At 39.4% G+C, this 22,571-nt stretch overlaps 1 protein-coding gene across 1 annotated transcript in view; it reads left to right on the plus strand.

Annotated features, from left to right (window-relative positions):
* Window positions 1-22,571, plus strand: part of TTN (titin) — a 286,732-nt gene that overhangs the window by 112,994 nt on the left and 151,167 nt on the right. The window contains 12 exon segments of the mRNA XM_033167307.1: window positions 339-428; window positions 540-807; window positions 894-1,154; window positions 2,036-2,245; window positions 2,342-2,419; window positions 2,542-2,568; window positions 3,642-3,689; window positions 3,800-3,856; window positions 3,974-4,051; window positions 5,227-5,304; window positions 6,485-6,727; window positions 7,693-7,785. Coding sequence (XP_033023198.1) covers window positions 339-428; window positions 540-807; window positions 894-1,154; window positions 2,036-2,245; window positions 2,342-2,419; window positions 2,542-2,568; window positions 3,642-3,689; window positions 3,800-3,856; window positions 3,974-4,051; window positions 5,227-5,304; window positions 6,485-6,727; window positions 7,693-7,785 — 1,531 coding nt within the window.

The raw sequence follows: 22,571 nt of genomic DNA on the forward strand, positions 1-22,571 counted from the left end.
TCACGACATCTTCACAGCAAACCCTACTCAGTGTTGTTCTCTAAAAGATGTCAATCATACATCTTAGTCTATACACACATGAGGTGTATAGACTAAGAGGCATTGTTTAGGGACAGTAGAGAAGAAAAGATATGCTTTTGATAGTTTTACTGGGTTCTCCTTGGGCAACCTTAAGCATTTTGGAAGGACTGGAGTTGAGCTGTCCTGCATGTAAGGAAAGTTAGATCTGCAATGAATATACAGAACTGCTTCATATTCATAAAAGTTTTGGCAAAAGGGAATAGCTAAAAGCATGAAGGTTTTCTTCCATTTTAAACCATGGTTTTTGTTCCAAACAGGAGATTGAAGAAACACAGAGATCTAGAAGGGAAGAACAAGAGTTTGATGAACTGGTATCATTTATTCAACAAAGACTTACACAGACAGAGGTAGTTATTGCCATATATTACACAATTTAATTATGTGTGCTGACAACTGTAGCTAATACATAGCATAGGCAGTGCTCTGAAAAAGTCAAACATATGAAAAATGTTTTTCAGCCCATCACTCTGATCAGAGATATTGAAGATCTGACTGTAGTAACAGATGAAGATGCCGTGTTTGAGTGTGAGATTAAAATTAACTATCCAGAAATCAAACTTTCCTGGTACAAAGGCACAGAAAAACTGGACTCTAACAACAAGTATGAAATAAGAATTGAAGGTGACCGACACATACTTAAAATCAGGAATTGTCAACTTGGAGATCAAGGAAATTACAGAGTGGTCTGTGGACCACATATTGCCAGCGCTAAGCTTACTGTGATTGGTAAGTGCAAAATTTCTGTTTAACACAAACTTAAGGTTTGATTTTGCTTGGCATTTTCTAAAATATGTACTTGAACTTGCTAACAGAACCAGCAATTGAACGGCATCTGCGTGACACTTCACTCAAAGAAGGCTTTACGTGCTCTTTCGCCTGTCAGTTTTCTGTTCCAAATGCAAAATCCCAGTGGTTCAGAAATGGAAAGGCTCTTAAGATAGGAGGTAGATATTCAACTGAAGTCTCAGAAAAGATGCACAGGCTCATTATCAAGGATGTGCGAACAGAAGACCAGGGGCGCTATACCTGCAGGTTTGACCATCTGGAAACAACTGCTGACCTAACAATTGAAGGTTTGTATATGCACATCTTTATGTAAGAATCAGCAAGTTTGGGATAATCTTGACAAATAAGACAGAAAACACAATGCTGGGAAATCCTCTGATGGAAGAAAATTCTGCTATACTTCCTCTCCCACTGCCCAAGATATCAGTCATGCTGTCATTGTATTCATTCTTATCTCAGTTTATTTCTCTTTGAACATTCTTATAGCTTGACTTTACAATGGGAGGGATTTTTCCACCCCATTTCATCATTTGGCACTTTCATGCTGTGTTTTTTATGATGATCGCAGCCCTTTCCATTGTTTTTTTTTATTGACTTTATTATTTAATACAGAAAGAATGAATTCAAATGATAACATCGTCTCAAAATAAACAAGACATATACAAAAAAAAGAAAATTTGAGTTAAAAAGCCAGCGTATGGCTCTTTGCTTAAATAAAAACCTCATTATACATGCCATGACCTAATCCTTACATCATTACAAAAAAAGTACTAAGATACCTCTCAAACTGATGACATCCTGTTCAGGATACATTAATCATATCGATCACTTTTTATCTAGCCTTTTACGCATATCTTCCTTTATTCCTTCTGTCCATTCATCCATTCAATTACTATTCTATCCTTCTCCCTTGCGACTTTCCATTGTTACCTGGCTTCTCTTGATTCTGACACGGCACAGTGCTGTGCCAACTATCTTAAGTTTCGGATCTACTTCTAGTATACGAACTCGCTATCATGGAATGCTGAATGCTCAGTTCTTTGTATAACTTTCTTTGTTTTTTTGGGTGGAGTCATGTATGTATGCAAAGCTTCATTTAAGGATGAAGAAAATATATAATTGTGTAAAGGAATAATTGTTACATTAAAAAAAATTGTTTCCAAAACAGCTGAACCCATCCAGTTTACAAAGACCATTCAGAACATAGTGGTGAGTGAATACCAATCTGCAACCTTTGAGTGCGAGGTATCCTTTGATGATGCAGTCGTCACATGGTATAAAGGCAAAGTTGAACTCAGGGAGAGTCAAAAGTACAGTTTCAGAAGTGAAGGCCGTTGCCATTATATGACTATCCACAATGTTACTGCAGATGATGAAGGTAATGTTATACTATTTGATTCCTTCCCTTGCTGTTTCTTTCCCCCTGTTGCTGACAAATGTGATGTCACATAACAAATTGCCTTTGTGATTTCAGGGGTGTATTCTGTAATTGCTCGTCTTGAGCCAAGAGGTGAAGCAAGAAGCACTGCTGAACTTTATCTGACTACCAAAGGTTAGTAAATGCTTTCTTAAACTTAAAAAAAAAAACCCCACAGGACGTACGATGGAAGTATGGAAATGATGTCCGTGAAGTGGAAATAATTTCAAATGCAAATCTACTTTCTTCTCTTGCAGAAATTAAACTGGAAGTGAAGCCCCCAGGTAAAGAGAAAAAAAAAGCATGAATGCATATGTATCAAGTTTTATTTTTGTATTTGAAACACCAGAGCGCCCACACATGATGAGGATCTCTGCCTGTACATTTCCCCTTCCACCATAAGCCCATACCCATCTGGGTTGGATGCCACTGTGGAGCCTCCCCAGATTTTTAGCAATGGCCTCTGGATGATTCTAGATGGGGGGTGGGGCTGAAAATCCCCTGGCACATGCACAAAAGCCTGCACCCTTCATGCTAAAGTTAGTTTCAGTGAGCATAGGCTATTTGTTCTTGTGTGTTCCAAATAGGACAATTAAAGGGTTGGAGCCAAACTTAGTTGCTTGCAAATGAAAGCCACCCTTCTATCCTGAAAATACCTCATCCATTCTGCCATTTTTGAAGGCCTCCTAACCCCCTCAAACAGATTTTCAGAGGGTTTAAAGGACTGCGGAGGGAAGGTGGAATTGGCAAAAGTCATCTCCTTTCCTTCCGCCGGAGTTCTGCTCCCACTAGCAGGATGCTCCTGTCAGTGGGTGCAACATCTGGATCTAAGCCAAATGGTATATTTAGAATGGCTTTTTCATAAGGGCAAATGACTTAAGAGTCATCTTCTAACTGAACCAGGACAGTCCATTCCATTCCATTCCAGGACACACTATTCTTTTCCTCCTAGTTTTTATTATTTCTTCCTCCCTCCAAAAAAGTCAGCTAGCATGCTGTGGCCCCTTTTCATTCCTTATTGTGTTGTGCTTGGTTCCCCCACTTTGGAAATAAGTTTTTGCACTTCTGCAAACTTCATGACAGATGCGAACCTTTGGCCCTCCAGAAGTTGCTCCACAAGCCTGGCCAGTGGCCAGGGCTGATGGGAGTTGTTGTTCAGCAACATCAGGAGGGCCAAAGTTTCCCCATACCTGCCATAAGAGATTTCCAAAGCTTTGTGTACCTCCAGTGTGTGTGTGTGTGTGGTGTCACTTAAGCTGCATAAGGATCCACACTTCTAGAATGAGTTTCTTATTCGTATATGGGATGCAACCAGATTAATTTGACGGGCTCTTTCCTTGCACATTTGGTTCTCCAGATATCCCAGATGCTAGAGTTGCAGTTCCTGTTGAAGTTCCAGCTGAAGGTAAGCCTTATATATAAAAGATTCCACTGTTAAGGGTGGGAGACCCGGTGGTTTAGAACTGGTGTGCCGTATGAATGTTCATTGATTGAATTTTCCCTTGCGTTTATCAGAAACTCCTGCTCTTCCTCTCTTCCTTCTGATGCCAGAAGAGAAGAAAAAGGAAAAAGGTATTACAGTTCTGTTGCATACATGCTCAGAAGTGCAGATCTTTACATGTATTTTCACTTGCTGCTGGGTTCGTTTTGGGTGGCTAATGGCTTTATTTATTTTGTACTTGTTTTTAGTCGTTAAAAAGACAACCGTGCAGAAAGTCACCAAAAAGGTGGTTCCAAAAGCTCCCGAAGAAGTTGCCCCTCCTAAAGGTACTGTCATACTAGAAGTGTTGATTCAGATATTATAAAATTGATTTATAAGGAACATACGTTAACCAGTGTGGATTAAGCCATAATTACAGGAAAGGAAATTGGGGGGGGGGGAACCATGTTCCTCTAATTCTAAATGAATTTTCACACATTACTACAAATCCACATAGAGCATAAGTTCAGGAACATCTTCTATATCTGCAAGCATGTGTAGCATGTGTAGTTGATGCAATGGGGTCCAGTACTATTTGGTTATTAAGACTCATCTCCAGCTTATGTCACAGAGCAGCCATATGTATACATGACCAATCAGCCAGTGGGACTTACATTCTACAATCTGCCCTCACTTATCTGGGAGTAAGAATTCAATAGGGCTTACATTGGAGTGGACCTGGTTAGGACTGCATTGTAAGGGCAGGAGTCCACTAACTAGTCCGGTCGGTGGAAGACCTGCACGGGGACTTCCACTTGCACAATGGGGCTTCCCCTCTCTCTGTCTCCCCCTTCCCCATGAAACTGGTTCGGGGGGGAGGGGGGAATCAAGACAGCCCTCAGAACAGCACACAGTGGGAAGAGAGGGGGATCGTTCTGTCTGGCAAGCCAAAATGTTTCCCTTGATGGAACAGTGTTCCTCCCTAACTGTGGATGGGAAGAGTATTAGGCAAATTAATGGAGGGGAAGGCTGTCAGTGGCTACTAGCCATGATGTCTGTACTCCACTTCTACCACAGTTGGAGGAAGCAATGCTTCCGAATACCAGTTGCTGGGAGCCACAGGAGAGGAGAATTGCTCTTGTGCTCATGTTCTGCTCCCTGGTTTCCCACAGGCATCTGGTTAGCCACTGTGAGAACAGGATGCTGGATTAGATGGGCCACTGGAGGCTATTATTAGGTCTTGTGTGTGTGTGTGTGTGTGTGTGTGTGTGTGTGATTGCAGCCTCAGTTGGGTTGTTGCTGCTGAATTTGACAGAAGACTTGATTAGCAATATTTCCCCCCAAGATTTGTTTCTCTTCCATTTGTCTTTAAATGTTAACGAGAATGCCGGGCGTCTAACAATACAAAGCGAAGTTCAGTTTCATCTGACTGATGTTAACGAGACCAGATGAAATTAAATCCAAAGGCTAGCTCATGGTGCTCAATCAAACTGCTTATCAGACATATCTGTAAATGTTTCAGAAGTGGTAAAGGAACCAGAACCCCCACCTTCAGCCCTAGTCCCAGTCCCAAAAGTACAGGAAATTATTCCAGCAGAAGGTAAAGAATCAAATACTGAAATGCACATATTAAGGAAATAATCTTTTTCTGGGGAGAATGGCATCCACTCCTCCTCTTTTATTGCTTTGACCATTTAAAATGTGGCGCTGTCATTCCTCATTTTCCTTTCAGTCATCCTAACGTCATTATTCATGCAAATGTCATCCTATGAACCCCTTTACAGGATTCCCCAGATAATACTAATTTGAACTCTTTCTTCAACATTTCCTTCAGGAGCTTGCTGCAGATGAGCCAGGGTATTTAACTATCAGTTGACTAGGATACCCACTGAAATACTGATAGTTTATTAAAAGGACTTTAAAAAGACAGTGGGTAGAATTTAAGCATAATAGCTATTGGTCTAGTGGGGGGGTGTACTAGCACAAGAGATTAGGAGTGAAACCTCTTGAACCGATTTTCTGGGGGGGGGGGGACACACAAAAAATATCCTCTCCTTCTCTTATATCAGTGGACACTTCCATGCAGAATTGTATTTCAGAGGGCTGGAGGAGACATTCCATTTTGTTTCCATTTTAATGACAAACTAACAATTACACACTTTTCGATCCAATAGCCAAAGTGAAATACAGCTCTCCTTTGAAATTCACACTCCTTCGAATTTTGTAATGTAGTTCTCCAACCAAAATTTTGTATATTAGGGGCAAGTGTGCATAAAAATGCACAAAATAGTTGAAACACTTCATTATATCAGGGGAAATTACTTGCAAAAATATGTACATTAGTCAAAACTGCATGGAAAACTGTTGGTGGATTTTCATGAGGAATTTTTTCAATAAATAAATAAATGCTGCATAAAGATAGAGAACTGAATTTAAGATTGGGAAAAACAAGAAGCTGAGAGAAACAGTCATTGACAGATTCATCTATCCCTAGATTTCACCCAGGAATTTCAAACTTTTCCACTGAGCAGAAAGCTTTCATTTAATTCATCTATCCATTCATAAGCTCTAATAAATCAATCTGCTTTAGAACTACTGTGCTGCTGTTGCTTTGAGAATGACATGGCATTGAAACTACATGACAAAAAACTTCATTTGTACAATTTCAAAGCGCAATAACGCATGTATGGAATGATTATTCTGAAAACTGCAAATACCCATATCAACTTTATTGGGCTTTGTATTATTATTATTATTATTATTATTATTATTATTATTAGCTCCTGCAAAGAAACCTCAGGAAGTCAAAGTAACCACTGTAGCTAAGAAGAAAGAAGCAGTTTATGAGAAGAAGGAAGAAGTATATGAGGTTCACAAAGAAGAATATGAAGAATGGGAAGAGGATTATGGAGAGGAGCATGAATATTATGAACGAGAAGAAGGCTACGATGAAGGAGAAGAGGAATGGGCATATGGAGAAAGACAAGTAACTTATGAGGAAAAGCAAATTCATCGCAAAGAAGGTATGTTTCATTTTTTAAGTTTTCTCCTTACTGTTTTCTCTGTGTTTTTGTTTGTTTGCTGACTTTCCACTTATATCACAGTTGAGGAATCTGTGGTTCTCCAGATATTGATGTGTTCCATATCCTATCAGCCGCAGCCAGCATAGCCATTTGGCAAGGATGATATCTGGAGGGTCACAGCTTCCCCACCACTGCACTATGTGATTAATTTCCAATATCTCTCATTTCACTGTTCTTTGGAGGGGGAAGAGAGCTCAAATGTGGTTGGAAAAGCTGCTGTTCCCTTTTTTTCTATCAAATTTTGCTTTTTTGCAGCAATATACTTGCAGAAAATATTTCATTTTTTTAAAAATAATAATTTTTATTTGATTTTACAAGTGTAGAATTATAACGATACAAAATACATATCCATATTTAGAGATTTTCCCGAATCTTCCCACCTTCCCCTCCATGGGTCCTATTATCAGCCTTTTCAACTGCCTATTATTTCATCATCAAAATTTTATGTCTCTCCATTTTGTCCATAATATTTTCAACATTACAAGTGTTATTGCAATCCTGCTAAAGTTTTCATCTGCTTACAGTGGTCTCTCAAGTAAATTACATTTTTCTCTCATTATTAAAGTTTTGGTCCTCTTGGTTCCTGAGCTTTCCTGTCAGTTTTGCCATTTCGGCATAATCCAACAGCAGAAAATATTTCAAATGGATGTTCATCCAATCTAAATCTGCCTATATCTTGCCTTACAGATCATATAAAAAAATTAAGCATATTCTTTTGCATATGGAACAATGTTGCAGTGCTTAAGCAAATGGTGTCCAGTGTTGGTTTCCATTTGGACCAAGAATACACAACTGTTAACATTCCCTGCACTCTTTTTCTTTCTCGGTTATACAATCCTTTATGTTTATGGCATGAAGCAGGTGTAAGGTAATGTTCCCTAATATAAATGTAATGTATGTTACAGTTGTCCAGGTCCCAGGAAAGCCAGAACATCCTGCACGGAAGCCACCAGAGATTTCAGCCAAAAAAGTAGAGAAGAAAGTTGTGGTAGAAAAAGGTATGGCCTTTAGAATTTTTAGTATCAAAACATTTCCCACTGCAGCAAGTCCTATTCAGATTCTCACAGTCCCATTTTCTTTCCTCTTCTTTCCTTTTTGAAAAGTGCATATTGCCATTATATTCTTAAGATAACTTCTGTGTAAAATGAACCAATTTCCAGCTAATGTGAAATTATTTAAATTCCCTGTAGTTACTCGGAAACCTGTAACCGAAGAGGTGGAAAGAAAGGCTAAAGTGATGGAGGAAGAACATCTCAAACGGGCCAGAGGTATTACTGAAGATAATGTAGACTGCAAGTGCTTAGCAGTAGACAATGCTATCAATACATTTGCATCAATTTCATATCCATGAAATATATGAAACTGCCTCAACAGGTCAACCTGTTTTGTTCATCTGATCCAGTGTTCTATTTCTCTCACTGGCACTGGTCTCCATGGCAAATGCCTTTCGTGTTATCTGCACCCTGTCCCTCTTAATTGGAGATGCCAGTGACTTCACCTTGGACCTCCTGCTTGCAAACTAGGTGCTCAGCTACTAGCAGAGGGAAGGAAGTAGTGATGGGGGAGCAAATGGAGATGAGTTGTCCATTAAAAGCAAGAGGTTATAGCTAAGAGTTCTGGGGTTTTCCCCAACTCCCTGGAGCAGATTTGGGGGAGGGACATAGGAGAGCATGAGGAGACAAGGGGACTTCTACTGTGCAGATTAAAGTCCTTGCATGAACAGAGTGACTTATTTGGATACAACCCTTTGCTATGTATTAATTTGGTCTTTTGTAAATTGTATCCCATGAGTGACGCAAAAATGCAAGCACATATGCAGTGTGATGTTACATCTTCTGCATGTAATCTTAGCCTAGATCAGCCTTTCTCAACCTTGGGTCCCCAGATGTTGTTGGACTACAACTCCCATCATCCCTGACCACTAGTCTTGCCAGTTAGGGTTGATGGGAGTTGTAGGCCAAAAACATCTGGAGACCCAAGGTTGAGAACCACTGGCCTAGATGATGACCGGAAAGGCTTGGGACTAACTATTTATATCCTTTAAGCTCCAGAAGCTCCACCACCGAAACCTGCACGAAAGGTGGTCCATGAAGAAGTGGTAGAGAGAAAAGGTACAAAACACATTTTTATTTTTTCGGTGTTTATATGTAATCCCTGTTCCCAATATTTCCATAATGTATGCCTGCATGCCCACATGCTCATGCCCACATGTTAACTCTGTACTGACCTGCAGCGACTGCTGGTTTTTATTAACACATTGTGTTGTTCCCACTTCACAGTCACACATGGAATTCTCATTCTCTTTATGCAGGAACAGCGACCATGCCTTGAGAAATCCCCAGATCCCCATACACTTACCAGAATTCTGTTTCTCTACTTCCCATATCACGACACTCCAAAACACACCAACTCCCAAGCATGCTAGTGCCTCTTTTGTTTCTCCTTAAGGCTCCTTAAAGCCATCTCTTTTGACTCCAATCCTGTCGTTGTTCTTGATCTGAGTTTGCCATTAGAGGAAGACATGGTAGTTCTCCTCACTATAGGGAGTGTGTGCTTTAAATAAATGTGGGGGAACAGGGTTCTCTTAAGTCCTGTGGGGTTTCCACAACACCTAGGCACCAAGTTTATATTGGCGCAGAATTCTTGCTTTTTGGTTTCTTTCTTTAATATCTTCTATATTCATCTAATTTACACTATATGTTACCATTGAATACAACTTCTCCTGTATACTCACAAAAGTATGTGTCCACTCTCTTGGTCTTCTTATGTCTGCTTTTCTTTGGAAACAGGGCTTTTGTACGTTCTCTTTGCACACAAAAATGGTTTGGACTGCTTGAAAACGCTTTTTATTGTTACCTGTTTATGATTTTTGTTTCTCTTTATTGCTGTGGCACACCCACCCTAATGGTGTAACTTTGAGCTGTGGTGCTGAGTTCGCTAAATGTAGTATGTGGTGTTATACGACTTCCATAAGGATAGATTCATTGTCTACCAAATCTTTAATTTAAAAAACAAAACACTAAAGTGAATTCTTGCTTTTTAAAGTACCAACAGAACAACAATGGACCATTTCAGAAGAAAAGGTGTCTGTTTCGTATCACAGAGAAGAAGAATACACATACGGTTCAGGTAACTACAAATATCTTTCCTCACTTCTTTTTTCTCCTTGCTGTCTTGTCTCGTGTGAAAATGGTGCCCTTTAAATTTGTCCCGATACAATGGTATATTATGGATGTGGGACCTCTCTGCATTCATGGAATTCTCCCACTCAGAATTCTTACATTCTTTTTTACTTGATGATAGAGTTACAAGTGAGGATCTGCTCCCTATACTGGACTGCATGGGGCAATACTCATGCACAAGAGTTTTGTGAGCACATGGGAGTGCAAGGATTGCTCAGGACTGGTGGAATAGACAAAGTCTGTTTGCTGTTGCATTTCTTAGTTGTCATTTTATGTACCAATCCAGTATTATCTAAAACAGAGTGAAAGTACAGTTTTTACATCTTACCATTCTCTTTAAAGAACCAGAAGAGTATGAAGAGGACAGCTTCTATGTGGAATATCCAGCTGAAGGTAGATTCGCTCTTTTTCGAAATCAGTTTTATCTTGATTTGTACTATGCGAGTTCATCTAAACTCTTAACTGTTGAAATGTGTAGCTGTCATTGTGCACCGTCGTTGATACTTCCCTGGGTTTGGGCATGTCTTTATCACTATTCAGATGACCAATACATATGTTTGGTGGTGGGACTTAAGATCGTGTCCGGGATTGTTGCTCCCAGATTTGCAAGCAGTGTGTGGAAAGAACCTAAGCACATACAATTTGTACAAATCTAGACTTCATATGAAAGATCAGATGGACACTTAAGAGGTGTGGATAGCAGGAGCAATTTTTTCTTCCACATATTCGTCCATCATCTTAATAGGTCTACATGTAGCATTTCAGTATTATCTAAAATGGAGCGTAAATGTAACTTTTTAATCTCATAATTCTCTTTAAAGAACCAGATGAGTACGATGAGGAAAGATTCTATGTGGAAGCACCTGAAGTTCCACCTCCCAAAGGTAGATTATATTATTATTAATATTATTATTATTACTACTACTACTATTTTAGTATGTAAGTTTATTTAAACTAGGGTTTCCCAAACTTAGGTCTCCAGCTGTTTTTGCACTACAATTCCCATCGTCCATGACCACTGGTCCTGCTAGCTAGGGGTGATGGGAGTGATAGTCCAAAAACAGCTCGAGACCCAAGTTTTGGGAAACCCTGATTTAAACTATTATCCATTAAGAACTTGATATCTGCAGTTATTTTATATCCTTGTTGATCAGATTTGGGTGCTTATGTGTGTTTACATGTGTCACAAAAGCCCTTAAGTTTTTAAATATATAATGTGAGGGTGGCTCTGATGACCACTATCATCTGATTAACCCAAAATTAATATCTTTAAAGTTCCTGAAGTGAGGAAGAGAGCAGAAGAAAAAGTTCCCAAGAAAGTGGAGGCCCCGCCAGCTAAAGGTGAATAATATATGTGCAATGATAACAATATGTCAGACAGGTCATCTTCTAGATGATTGCTAAACACACAGCCAAAAATGTGGCTGTGCTACTGCATCAGAAAGACACCTTTACAACTAAGAGCCTACATATTAAACGTTATACGCGGGTTTAATCCTCAATAGCCATAACTGTCTTTGTTAAATAGATACATGGTTTTAAATCCACGCTGGCATATCAAACATTTTCTTCACTGCTATGAGCAACTGTAGGCCTGTAGCACTTCCCTAAACCTTTTATACCTGTGTTACTTTAAAGTGCCTGAGGTGCCAAAGAAACCAGTCCCAGAAAAGAAGAAACCTGCTCCTCCTCCAAAAGTAGAGGCTCCACCAGCTAAAGGTACATCCATTGTCAGAGCTGATCCTGCCATCTTGCTTATCTTAACTCTTCTCTTCCATACTCCTAAATGTGTCCATCCATATGTTACTTAGGTGGCTTTGTGGTCTTTTTCTGCAAGCAAAGTGTATATAATATACATGTACTTTAGCGACGGGCAAATATTCATTTGCTAAATTTTGCTTTGTAACATAATGGATGCTGCTTACCCCTTCCTGGGTGGGTGCCTGTTGTGGTCCCTCGTGCTCAGCCGCTATCCCTGGGCAGTGAGAACAGAGCACACATGGCCAGGCAGCCATTGGGGAAATCCCCCCTGGCCATCTGGGCATCTGGTTTGTGTTCCCGCCAGATGCTGCATCTCAAATTGGCCAATCAGTGGCCTCTTCCGGGGTGTGTGTCTTGCAGGCTGAGAGGACATTGGCTGCACGCATGCCCTTGCAACCGGCGAGGCATAAAAGCTGGCAGTGTTTTCCAGCCCCCAGCACATTTGCCAAATTTCGCTTTGTTAACGTAATATCTTCTGCATGGTACGATAACTGTTAGATTTGCATGCCGCGTATAGAAGGTACTAATACGGGCACTCAATTATGTGGATCAAAATGGGATGTACGCCCAGTGCAGCTTTTTTCATGACAGATTACTCTTACCTATTAACAGATTTAGCCTGATGCCTTTATTTGCCATTTATCTGGCTTCTGCTTCTCTCCATATATTTCTGTGCAATCTTGGATGTCGGGCCTCAAACAGGAGTTCCAAGTTCTAAAACCTCTCTTTTTTTAATGATCAAGTGCCAGAGGTGCCTAAGAAACCTGCACCAGAAGAAAGAAAGCCTGCTGCTGTTCCCAAGAAAGAAGTGGCACCCCCAGCTAAAGGTACTTTTCTTGAAACGAATGTCACCCAAAGAACCAATGTCCCTTGTGTTTTGTCCCCCCTTATGCAATCACTGTTTGGAATGAGTTGTACAAATCCAGCGTCTTTCTGTGTTTGGTTACCAAAGCTAATGTGTTGAATATGTGGATGTTTGGGCTGCTGCCCACAGGGAATCCTAAATGGAGTTTCTTCTGGGTTAGAGCATTCCTTTCCAAAATACCACCTCTTCCCTTGTTGTGAAATATAATCACTAAATGTGAGGTGTCATCGATCAGTTGTTATGTGTTCGGGTGATTCTCAGAATCTGCTTTTGGTATCTTTAAAGTGCCCGAAGTACCTAAAAAGCCAGTCCCAGAAGAAAAAGCACCTGTTCCCGTTCCTAAAAAAGTGGAGCCACCTGCTAAAGGTATGATACCACCGCTCATAAGCAGCTCTTTTCATTTGTTGCTGCAAATGACGTGCCGTGAAAAGATCTGAGGTCCCTCAGCAGTGATTGTTTTCGTGTCGTAAACGTTGTCTTCCTATATTTGTTTGTTTTGCTAAACAGCATCTTCATTAGCAAATGTTCTTCAGTTAAACACCAAAATACTAAAGGGATGGTGTGCAATGTGATCGTAACACATCTAAATGTGATCGTAACACATCTAAATTCAGTAAATTGCCCGGTTCAATTGTAAGTGGTCTCACAACTTGATATAGGACCCTGCTCCTCACTTTATAATAGTTAACAATATTTGATCCCAATATTCATAAATCTGGTGTTTTTTTTCAAAGTGCCAGAGGTACCTAAGAAAGTAGAAGAAAAGGTTCCTGTTCCAAAGAAGAAAGTGCCTTCCCCACCCAAAGGTACAAGACTCATATCTTATATATTTGAAAAATATCTAAGAATAAATCTCAAGACTCTTTTGTTTCTCTCTTTGCATGTTCCTCTTAATCATGTGTATGTTCATTTCGTATTTGAGTCCTATGCAGCATATGTTTGTGTATGGTTGTTGATAATAGCCATCATTATCTCTTAGTCTCTACATATTCTTACATATTCTTATTTTAACATTATTAAAAGTACCCGAGAAAGCGGTTCCTGAAGAAAAAGTGCCCCGGCTACGCAAAAGGGAAGAAGCTCCTCCAGCTAAAGGTATGCTATCCTTCAAAACAAACAAACAAAACAAAACAGAGAGACTTTTACATCGGCACCATTATTTAAATGTCCTCTGTATCTTTTTAGTTGCCGCCTCTTCTTTATAGCTGAAGTCTGTACTTTTAACATCATTCTTGCCACTTCAAAAAAATTCTAAAACTAAATGGTCTCTTTAAAGTGCCTGAGGTACCTAAGAAAGTCGTCCCTGAAGAAAAATTACCTGTTGCTGTTCCCAAAAAAGTGGAAGCTCCCCCAGCCAGAGGTATGCATTTAAGTGGTCAATGGTCTTATTATCTAAAAGAGCTTTTACCTTTCTTTCGTATGCTGACCATCATTCTATGTTTTGTACCATGTCACATTGCTCGCAACTGTTCAGCATATTCTCATAGGGCAGGAATGGGGAACCTTAGATCTGAGGGCCAAATAAAGCCCTGTGGGCTTCTCCATCTGGTCTTCTCAAGCTCACATACCCTCCCAAGGTCACATACCTCATTGGCCATGCTTTGTATCCTCCTTGAGTAAAGGGACACAGGTGACACTGTGGTCTAAACCACTGAGCCCCTTGGGCTTGCCAGTCAGAAGGTTGGCAGTTCAAATCCCTGTGACAGAGTGAGCTCCTGTTGCTCTCTCCCAGCTCCTGCCAACCTTGTTGTTTGAAAGCACACCAGTGCAGGGAAATAAATAGGTAGTGCTGCAACGGGGAGGTAAATGGTGTTTCCATGCACTCTGGTTTCTGTCACTGTGTTCTGTTGTGCCAGAAGCGGTTTAGTCATGCTGGCCACGTGACCCAGAAAAGGTTTCTGTGGACAAATTCCAGCTCCCTCAGCTGGAAAACAAGATGAGTGCCGTAACCCCATAGTCGCCTTTGACTGGATTTAACTGTGCATGGGTCCTTTACCTTTACCTCCTTGGGTATTTTTGCATGGCTGGGTAGATGCTTAGATGGGTGGATAATAAAGCAGGGTTGGTGAGTGTGTGTACAAACTGACCTACTGTCAAATTCACATTAGTTCCTCTCTCTACATTTGCCTCTGGCCCTGTGCACCACTGATATGTGTCCCCCAGAAGGTTGCTCCAAAGAGAAGGCAGCCCTCAGGCTGAGAAAACTTCCCCATCCCTGTCATGAGGGAAGGATTTGTTTATGTTTGTTTTGCAGTTCCGTATTAGCTTTACTTTGTATGTTGCATAGTAAAGAACAGTATGTAGTTTACTTGTCCACTTTGTTAGTTGAACAAGTGTTCAGACAAACATCCTCGGATATCAGTCAGGAATCTGTATATCCCCATTAAAACTCGATGCCTTTAATGTCTTTTAAAGTGCCTGAGGTGTCTAAGAGAGCTGTTCTAGAAGAGAAAGTATTTGTTTCAGAAGAAAAAGTATCTGTTGCCATTTCTAAAAGAATGGAAGCTCCACCACCTGAAGGTATATTTGCAAATAATTAGAATTGTGAGGAATTTAACTCTTTTCATGTGCTTTTTGTTGTCGCTGCTCTTCACTGCTCTTCCCTGTTAACATCTGCCATTACAGTTTTGTGTTTGTGTGTCTCTGGACATTTGTATAACATCTGACACCCAGGCAAGATCCTCAGAGGAAATGTCTTTTTTCAGATCCAATTCCATGGTTACCCAGAATGTCAATAGCATTTATTATTTATCCATTACATTTTATCCCACCTTTCTTCCAAGAATCTCAAGGTGATATACATGGTCTCTCCCCCCCCCCTTTCATTTTGCTTTTGCAACAACCTAGTGAGATGAGTTAAGCTGAGAGATAGTGATTGGTCCAGTCACCCAGTGAAAGTCATGGCTCAGCCCCCCCATTCTAGTCAGACACACCTATGTCATGGTGGCAGAAGTAAATCTTGCACAAAGTCTTACAGGAGACCCTGTTCAAGTGGAGGAGCTCCTATGGAACTGGAGTAGATTTTGTCATTCAACGTTCTTCCATTAAATCAGAAGCAGTCCAACTATGCTTGGAAAAGGTTTCCTTCCAAATAAAGATCACCTTTGGATCTAACCCATTATCCTTTCAACTTTCCATACTCTGCAGAAAGAAGTCATGATTTAGGGGCAAGGGTACACAGTGTAAGACCCATAGGACACCTGTAATGCGACATGGGTTTTCCTACATTAAACTCCACCTGATTTTTTCTTGTAAGAATCTGTCCCCTGATGGAGTCATCACATGGCACAATGCAGGATTCCATAGATCAGGAGACCTTAGCAAGTCATCCAGACCCTTGCAGTAGCTAACTTTGATGTAGACACTTTGCTATTAATTCTCTTCTGTACCTGTTGCAATGGGGAAAGATCTGAGATCCCTAGAATTGCTGTTGATATGAATGTGTGTTTCTATGTATGCAAGTCAGTTCATGTCCTTGGTATACGCCTGTTTGTAGTAACTACACTGACCTGGCAAGGGTGGTTATAGGACATCTAACCCCACAGCAAATTTAAAAATAACCCATCTTTAAAATATCAACAGTGGAAGAATGGCCTGAAGAGGTGGAGGAGGAAGAAGTGGAAGAAGAAGAAATTTATGAAAGAGAGGAGGAGATTTCTTATGAAAGGGAGGAGGAAATTTCTTATGAAAGAGAGGAGATCTCTTATGAGAGAGAGGAGGAGATTTCTGAAGTAACAGGTATGCCTCAATTCAACAGCCAGCAGCAAATGTTGGTATAATATAATATCTGCCATTATGTCCTTTGGGCTGAATTGAATGTAATTATTTAATGACCTTTTGAAATTAAGCCAATCATTTGCTGCTTATGATATGATTTACTTTGTTCAGAACCCAAAAAAGGTTTAAAAGAGTAAATTTAAGAGTGCATACACTTTTTCTTTTCTTATTTCCCCCATCATTCTTATTTTCACATGAAAATACAGAATTGAACCCAATTGTTCTTTTCTCAAATTTACAAATATAGGCAGAGCACTGCAAGCCAATTTGTATAAGAATAAAAGATCCCTACATTCCTACATAGATAACACATATTATTTAGGGTGGCTCAACTTTCAGAGCCTCATCACTCTCCCAAGAAAGCCGGAACCGCCAGAAACAGACAGAAAAAGAGCTACATATTTGAAAGAGATAATATGTATTTATTTATTCTTTCATTCATATGATTTATTACTTGCTTATCATTATAAAATAATTCCAAATATTAGTCACCTTCATATTAGCCACCTAGCACTTAACAAAACAAAAGTACATGAACTCTAACTTACCTAAAGCCATTGCTCCAAGAGCCATGGAATTAAAGGATGTGATCTAATACCCCATTTCATAAGGCTCCCCCTATTTATTACAAGAACCTGTGACTTTCATGGATGTGAGCTTTTCAAGGTAGTTGAGATATGTCATCTGTTGCTGAAGTCACTGTGGATGTTTACATTGACTTCAATGGGAACTGGGAAGTAATCTACTCACTTTTTTTCATGAAATGATCAGAAGAGAGTATGGCCTCTATTGAGAGAAAAGCAGGGATAGGAAACCTGTGGCCCTCCAGAGCTTGTTGGACTCCCAATGACCCAGCTAGCATGGCCAATGGTCAGGAATTATGGGAGTTGTAGTCCAGCAATATCAAGAGGGCCATCCCTGGAGTAAACCTACCTGCACATGTCCTAGGAGTAACAGGAGATAAAAGTAAATATATGTGATCCACTGAGTGTTTGTAAGAGCTGTGACTTTCCTGTTTTGTTAATTATATCAACATGTGCATGTCAACAATTCAACTATACATTCTTAATATCTTTACATTAACAGAAGAGGCCTACTACGTTGAGGAGCCAGTGCATGAAGAAGTCCCACCAGTTAAAGGTATACCAGCAACTCTTTGGTATTATAGTATCAACTCTTCAATATAGATGTTTGACAGCTGTCTGTCCCATGCTTGTTACTACTGTATTTGTGCTTGGTTTTTTGTTTTGTTGTTGTGCTCAAAGTATTATGAGCTATCTTTTTTTGACTGGCAAGGACCTGTTTGCAAATTACTGTGCCTTTCTCAATGTTAAAAACTCTAAATGCCAACAATGGCCTATTTTGCTTTCATAGATACCTTGTGTATCTTTTTATTCTGCTGTGCAGAGATGAGTCTATCTGTGTGTGTGTGTGTGTGTGTGTGTGTGTGTGTGTGTGTGTTTCTATGTGTATATAAAACAGAATTAGCCTCTGAACATTTCAACTGAATTTTTCATTGAAATATGGATTCGTCTTATTTTTCTATACTGTTTGAATAACATGCATAGCGAACGTAACTGATACTTAAATATTCTTCCTGAAGTGCCTGAGGTTCGGAAGAAACCTGAACCAGAAAAGAAAGCACCAGTTGCTGTTCCCAAGAAAGTGGAAGCTCCCCCAGCTAGAGGTATACATATAGAGTGCTTTTTTCACTTAGGCAAAATTAGGGTTGCCATACGTCCGTATTTTCTCAGACATTACCGGAATTTCAAAGGCTCAACAACTTTCAGCATGCCCTGGATTTTACTTTTTGAAATATGGTAACCCTAGGCATAATGCTTTTTTTTTGTCGTCTGTCATCTAAACTATTTGAGTTGATGTTAATCTCTTTTGCATTAAGTGTGAGCAATTGCTTGTCTCTAAGCAATCTGGCTGTGCATTTACTCAGTGAAATGTATGTGTTGTAAGTTCTTGATGTGTTTTCCTATTGATATTAAAATCACTCCAACATAATAAAATTATGTAATATTTTTAAGTGGCCAAGAAAGCTCCTCCTGAGGAACGGGCACCACCTAAAGCAAAAGAACCTCCAGCACCCAAAGGTAACACACACAAAATCATGTCAGTAATGTGTTTTGTCTAGATAGCATTGTGTATATATTTTGTTGGTCCATTTCACATAAGAATTATCTGGGTTTTATGCACACTGATATCTTGAGGAACCGTCACCATGTATTGGCCCCTCTTTCAATCTTCTTTCAGTAATGTTGTCAGTTCCCCAGTCTCTTTTACTGTCTCATTCATGTTTTATATATGGTAAATAATAAATCAATATTTTTAAATGGAACTGGGTTGTATTCAAAACATATTCCTGTCATTCTGACATGGAATCACATGCAATATTCCTACCTTTGTTTGTTGTCTTTAAGTGACCGAAGTACACAAGAAAAAGGTTGTCACTGAAGAAAAAGTAACAGTCACTAAGAAGGAGGAGGCTCCACCAAAAAGAGGTATATAGAGTTTTAAATTCTGTGGAATTTATATATGTATCTTAAGATTTCTTGGGAACTAAAGAACTGCACAGCAAATGCGAGAAACCCAGGGGACTCAGTCCTCAAATATCTCCCTCCATGACACACAGCAAACCACTTTTGAAACTGAATGAACTTTCAAAGGCTATTTGTGATATAGCATGGGAGAGGAATATAGCAGAGGGAGAAAGAATTTATTGTTCAAACAAAAAAAAAATTGACATAAACCGTTGGTTTTTTTTTAGCATGCCTGATTCTTCAGGCATGCCAAAGGTAACTCTTTGGATCCCATCTTTTGCCCTAGTGGTCTAATAATGTTAAATAGTCTGCATTTCCTTTTCTTGTTTTATGTACAATGTCGAGATCTCTGTACCTTGAATCGTTTTGTTACCTGATTATATTTGTCACATGTACGTAATTTAAGTCACCTGAAAATAAATAATATCTTTCACGTGTCAGCTGTGCCAAAGAAAGCTGTGCCGGAGGAGAAAGTCCCCATTCCGGTTCCCAAGAAAGCTGTGGCACCGCCAGCTAAAGGTACATCTGCTTTCTCTGACTGTACAAGAGAGCTTTTGAATAGATCAGAAACAGGCTGGAGTTGTGAACCAGCTGCTTCTGATAAGGAAAAAGTAAACTTGACTAAACTTCACAGAAATGTTCTGCTCTATGTCAAAACAAATGCACTTGAAACACGAGTGTTAATGAAATCCTGTAGGCACTTTGCCTGCACAACTTCAAGCAGCTGGCCTTTGCTGATCTGCAGCAGTTTGTTGAATTGACTGTGTAGTTTGTACGGTCTTTTGCAATATTATTTTTATGTGGGTAAAACTGTCATGTGCTTTAGATCTCTTATTGCATTCTTGCTTTGTGTGACATTTCTCTGTCACTGTTAAAAGATGTCCTAAATCTTAATGTCCTTCTTGAAAGTTTTCTGCAGTGTACACTCTTTTGGACCTTTATTTAAAAAAAGAAAAAAGAAAATAAATGATTTCATAAATATTATTTCTGTTTAAAAATTCTGCAGTGAATATTTTATGTTATGATGCCTTTGGATAAGAAATAACTATTTCTGTTCTTGAAAAAGAGCAAATTCCATAAACCAAAAGCAGGCCAATTAATTATCTAAGTGTATTGTCAGGTTTTTGCTAAATGTATGTCTGCTTAATATTATGTTGTCATGTTGGTCTCCTGTAATAGAAAATCTTGAGATATCAAATGTCTATGAAGTTTTCTTTGTCTATAATCCTCTTACAAGACCACCAACTGTAACACTTCAGAGAGAGGGTTTTAAATTCATAACGTGGTTTTCTTACATTTGCTATCTTTTAAGTGCCAGAAGTTCCAAAGACAGTTGTTTCTGAAGAAAAAATATCAATTGCTGTCCCCAAAAGGAAAGCAGCCCCTCCAGAAAAAGGTATACAAGCTTTGAAGTGAACTAAATCAAAGCTCAAGTAGTTAATGTGCTAACAACCTGCCTATTAATTCCCATATCCAACCCTAAGTTATTAAGGAAATTCTTTTTTTTCTGCTCCGAATACATCTGAGAGGATATTGTTTTGGGCACTCCCCTCCCCCAACTTATTTATTTTATTTAAACCTAGAAGGTTTGCCTTAAAAGTTGCATTTGTTTTGTAACTGGTTAATCAATCTTATTGAAATTCCCGTTGTCTGACTCAAATAGTGCTTCCCATAAGAAATGCTAAAGTTCACTACTCTGTCTTTAATAATAGTTGTGGAAGAGCACTGGGGGTATTCGGAAGAAATGTCTGTTTCTCTTCATACAGAGGAGGAAGTTTCATATACAGGTATGAACTCAACCAGGGTAGAAGAACAGGAATCCTAACCAATTCACCTTATAGATTAATGGCAGGGTGAAAATGTAAAATGAGCCTACTAGATCAGGCCAATGGCCCATCTAGTTCAGCATCCTGTTTTCACAGTGTTTCATGAGATGCCTTTGGGAAGCATGTGGGTATCACCTCAGTTTGCACTTTTATATTAAAATGAGGTGTATCTAAAGGTGTTCTACTGATCCATTAGAGGCTTCCATCAGCCAAACGGTGAGGAAAGTGATTTTTGCCAAATCCCTCTTGCTCTTGTAGCTTCCATGCCTCTGCTCCACAAATGTGCTCTGTGGGAGGTGGTATGGAGAATGCAGAGGGGGAAGGCAATTTGGTGAAAACTGATGTTTCCTTCCCTGTTCTGCTGACAGAAGCCTCCACTTTATTAAAAAAAAAAAAAAACACACAACTTCCCGTCGGTGGAGGTGCATCTTTGGAAACAACCCAATCTGTCCTTTTCTTGTATTAGCAGAATTATTAGTTCTAGAACAAAACTAGTATAAGTGCTAATTCACTAAAGAAGTTCACTGATATAAAGCACGGATGCAGGATAGTAGTCATGTAAGAATTGCTGAGGGTGTTCAACTTCATTCATGATGAGGCAAAAAAGAAGTGGTTTGTTGGCCTAAAGCCACAGATAGCAGTTGACTTTTGGTTGTTTGGCCCCCACCACCCTCCAAAAGAGTAAATTTCATAGCTTGCATCAATTGTTGGTTTGTTTGTTCATTTTTGGCTTGGATGACTGCTACATTTGTCCCATCCCATAAAGCTGAAGGCTTCAATCTTCCCACATAATCTCTTCTAGAATATAGAAATTTCTTCAAAATGTCAGTAACCTAAACAGAGACTTGGCATAATACCCACTTAATGTAATCAGACTTTTAATGACTTCCACCCATTCGATTTACCATAGCAGCTTGCAATGAAAGTTGCTATGTGTTCTCTTGAAAAATCCTGTAGATTACTGTCTAGAGTATTTATAAGTAATGGCGTCTGAAGAAATGGGCAGCTTTCCAATATGTTAGACATATAGACTCTACTGATCCTAACAACAAAATGGTGTATATGCACTACTCCAGTAAGAAGACAGATGTATAATGACTATACCTGCAACTATGCATTAGCCACATCTTGTCCAAATGTTTGTTTATTTGTTTGGCAACATAAATGTTTGTTTCTGTCAAATTTCCTGCTGCTCTTTATGGCCTTCTGTACCTTTACCATCAAAGCTCTGAAACATAAATATACTGTGTCTTTAAAGTTTCTGAAGAACCTGAGAGAATTCCCACAAAACAGAAAATGCCCATATCAATTGCCGCTAAAGTGAAGAAACCTCCAGCTAAAGGTACATTTAATATTGTGCCAATGTGTGCTCTTTGTGTGCCATAAGTGTATACTGTCTGCTACTGTATATCTGAGTGTTCTTGTCCTAGCTTGATTCTTTCAATGCAGTGAAATTTGGTTCTTAGTATGCGTTAATAATATGTTAGCTAAGACTCTTGAAAATTCGTATTTTTTAAGTGCCTGAAGTCCGTAAGACTGTTATTCGAAAAGAAGTGGTTCATGTGGAAGTTCCCCAATATGAAGAGGAGGAAGAGGCTCCCCAATATGAAGAGGAGGAAGTCACACAATATGAAGAGGAGGAAGTCACACAATATGAAGAGGAGGAGGTCACACAATATGAGAAAGAAGTCTCTCATTATGAGGAGGAAGTCACCCAATATGAGGAAGAAGTCACCCAATATAAGGAGGAAGTACCTCAATATGAAGAGGAGGAAGTTCCTCATTATGAAGAAGTTCCTGAGTATGAGGAAGAGGAAGAAGTGC

The sequence above is a fragment of the Lacerta agilis genome, chromosome 1, assembly GCF_009819535.1.
Source record: "Lacerta agilis isolate rLacAgi1 chromosome 1, rLacAgi1.pri, whole genome shotgun sequence".
In the NCBI taxonomy this organism is placed as follows: Eukaryota; Metazoa; Chordata; class Lepidosauria; order Squamata; family Lacertidae; genus Lacerta; species Lacerta agilis.